Source organism: Octopus sinensis, unplaced genomic scaffold (genome assembly GCF_006345805.1).
Source record: "Octopus sinensis unplaced genomic scaffold, ASM634580v1 Contig00939, whole genome shotgun sequence".
NCBI lineage: Eukaryota > Metazoa > Mollusca > Cephalopoda > Octopoda > Octopodidae > Octopus > Octopus sinensis.
In genome coordinates this window covers 3,509-6,913 of record NW_021824413.1, presented here as the reverse complement: position 1 = coordinate 6,913, position 3,405 = coordinate 3,509, and the positions used below count along the sequence as shown (strand labels likewise).

The window sequence follows — 3,405 nt, the reverse complement described above, 5'->3', positions numbered from 1 at the left end:
CATCCTTTCGGGGTCGATAAATTAAGTACCAGTTACGCACTGGGTCGATATAATCGACTTAATCCGTTTGTCTGTCCTTGTTTGTCCCCTCTATGTTTAGCCCCTTGTGGGTAGTAAAGAAATATATACAACTAGCAGAATTGCCCGGCGATGCTCGGGGCTGATTTGCTTGAAAGTACTGTTAATGATTGCACTGAATTATGATGATTATTCGGGCAAATATTGATATAAGATTACGGTGGGAGATAAGGACTTAACGATCAAACGTGTGCCATTGCATTGTTTTGGGGGAACCAAATTTCTAATGAGCATTATAGGGGCACCAACTTTAAGTTTGAGAAATTGTTATTATTATTATTAATATTATTATTATTATTATTATTATTATTATTATTATTATTATTATTATTATTATTAATACTTTTTTCTTCCGTTCCTATTTTTCAGTGACATAAAGAATAAAGATGTCCCGATCCAGTTGGAACAAACGCTAACCCACACCAACTCAAACTACGCTTCCACAAGTGAACGTAGCACCCCCCGCATGGCCAAAGTTCGAAGTAATCGAATCAAGGCTCGTCGATCACCCTACCCCCATTTGTCCGATGGCTCTGACTACAGCAATGACTACTCAGAAAGACAGACCACCACTTATGACTATATCCCAGACATGTCGATGCCAGTGCAGGGTTACCAAAGCGTCATGTACCAACACCCGCACGAAAGCATGGATCGCTACAACAGCCTCTATACGTCACCCTATTCTCACCCGGCAAGCATGGGCATGTACAGGGACAGCGCATGCGTCTATCCGTACCAAGCCCACCAAAGATATTTCGACGACCCTAGCCCTTACAGGACTTACGAAGAACGTTATTATTCTAACCGGGATACTTCAAACTATCAGGGGTTTGTGGGTTCCACTCAGCCAATTCTTGAAGCTAATCCAACCCCAACTCTACGGTTGGGACTCGGTGAGAATGAAGCTGGGCGCGAGAACTACCGTCAGACGGACAGTTCGCAATCGTCTTCAGCTCTTCAACAGTATGACTATCGGACGACTGGTGCCTGTTCGGGAAACAGCTCTCAAGACGCTGCATCTTCTAGCTACAACGCACCTAGCAACATGACAGGCAGCAATAGCTACACGGCTCCGTATAGCAACCGGTCTGAATCTTCTGCCTCTGAAGTCGACGTCGTAAACGAAGAATTCGACAAACGCCACACGTCCCTTCATTCTCACAGACCGACTGACCGACTCTCTACAGCAGCTGGCAACAGCAACGGAACAACTAGCGCCATTGTCGTTCCCGCTGTTGTTTCTTCTTCCTCCTCTTCTTCTTCTTCTGTTTCTGCTTCCATTAACGGAACCGGAAGTTCTAAGTACGAAACGCTGTTGGATGCTTCCCATTTAGTGAAGGAAGAAAGCTACAAACCGCAGCCCACGGACCCACAGCATTCAGCCAACGCCCAGCTGAACCCTAATATCTCTTCCACCCAGCGGGACTCGGTTCACCAGTCTGTGATCATGCGCAGACAGTCGAATCAAACGTACCACGTGGGTAAAGATCCGAGAAGTGGTGGTGGCAACAACAGCGCCAATAATACGACTAGCGGCAGGAATAGTGTTGGTAGCAGCAATGGCAATACAGGGGGCAGCAGCAGTACGGCAAACAGCCACACGCACCATAATAGCAACCCTCACAGCCAACAGCAGCACCACCAACACCACAATAATAACCAGCAGCAGCAGCAACACCACCATCACCAGCAGCAGCAGCAGCAGCAATCACATCATCATCAGCAGCAACAGCAGCAACAGCAGCTCCACTCACACCACCATCACCAAGCACAACACCAACAACACCACCAACACAGACAACAGCACACACACTTACAAAACAGCAACAACAACAACAACAACACTAACACCAACAACAACATCTCTAACCACAGCACGAGTAATCATAATATTATAATTAGCAACAACACAACAACAACAACAGCAACAACAATACTAATACTACTAACAGTACTAATCACAACTCGACAACCCCAGCCTCTTCATCGGCGTCCTCTTCATCCGCATTAGAGTCAGCAACATTATCATTGTCACTATCATCATCATCGTCTTCTTCTTCTTCCTCTTCTTCTTCCTCCTCGTCTTCTTCCTCCACCTCTTCCTCTTCGGTGGTGGCCGTGGGTGACTACGACATGTCCCAGCATGTCTACCTTAAATCGCATCCATCGATGACCAACAACACCACGCTACACCACCACCACCACCAACAGCAACAGCAACAACACCAACAACAACAGCAGCACCAACAACATCACCAGCAGCAGCAGCAGCAACACCACCATCAACAACAACAACAACAACAGCAACACCACCATCATCATCACCACGAGGAACTGAAAAGGTCAGCTGCTGCTACTGCCGCAGCGGCGGCGGCGGCGGCTGGGACGGTGGTCGTTGGCGTTGGTGACGCCACGGCCCAGCCGACGGTGTCAACGGTGCTGTCCGACGGCGGCGTCATCGCCCCAAACCTGACGCCGAACGGCGGCGGCGGCGTCCTTACGTCGGCGACAGCATCGCCAACAACAGCAGCAACGTCGGTGACGTCGGCAACGTCGGTGAACGCGCACAAACTGTTGGACATGCGTTCGCTGCAAGAGAAGTCGTTGGCAGCGGCGGCGGCGGCGGCTGCTGCCGCGGCCGCTGCCGCCGAACAGGACGCCTACACCACTTGCCTGAAAGCCGCCTGCGGCTACGACGGCTACGCTCAGGCTGGCATATACCAGTCGGCGCCCATTCAGCCGCAACGCCCCTATCCTATGATTCCCCAGGCAGGTTATACGAGTGTCATTGTCGATGCACAGCAATACCAAATGGCGAACGGCTATGTTCACTGAGCAACACACACATCCGGTTTCACACGAGCAGCAGCAACAGCAGCAGCAGCAGCAGCAGCGCCCCCTACATAACGGTGCAGAGCCTTTCTTCCTCCATTATATACATACGCGCGCGCAGATACACACATATATACACACATGTATATAACTATATTTGTGCGTATATATATATATATATACATATATATAATATATATATATTATATGTATTATATATATATGTAAAAGTAAAAAAATATATATACAAACGGGACAAGAACGTGAAACATTTAGAAGACGACATAAAAAATACGGACGGGACATTCGAAGCCCTCAATCATCAGTCAAGAACCGGATCATCTTCGCAATTTCGGCTGATTAATCTTGAATATATACATACATACCTATATATATATATATATATATATAATATATATATATATATATATATATATATATATGTATATATATATATTATATATATATATATATATATATATATATATATAT

The 3,405-nt window shown here is 46.6% G+C and overlaps 1 protein-coding gene across 1 annotated transcript; it reads left to right on the top strand.

The window, feature by feature from the left end:
* The first annotated feature begins 432 nt into the window (after window positions 1–432).
* Window positions 433–3,071, top strand: LOC115226983 (uncharacterized protein DDB_G0283357-like). Its single transcript, XM_029797936.2, is given in 2 exon segments — window positions 433–2,086; window positions 2,089–3,071. Coding segments are annotated over 2 exon segments (2,370 nt in total). The 5' UTR covers window positions 433–544; the 3' UTR covers window positions 2,917–3,071.
* Window positions 3,072–3,405: the final 334 nt, after the last annotated feature.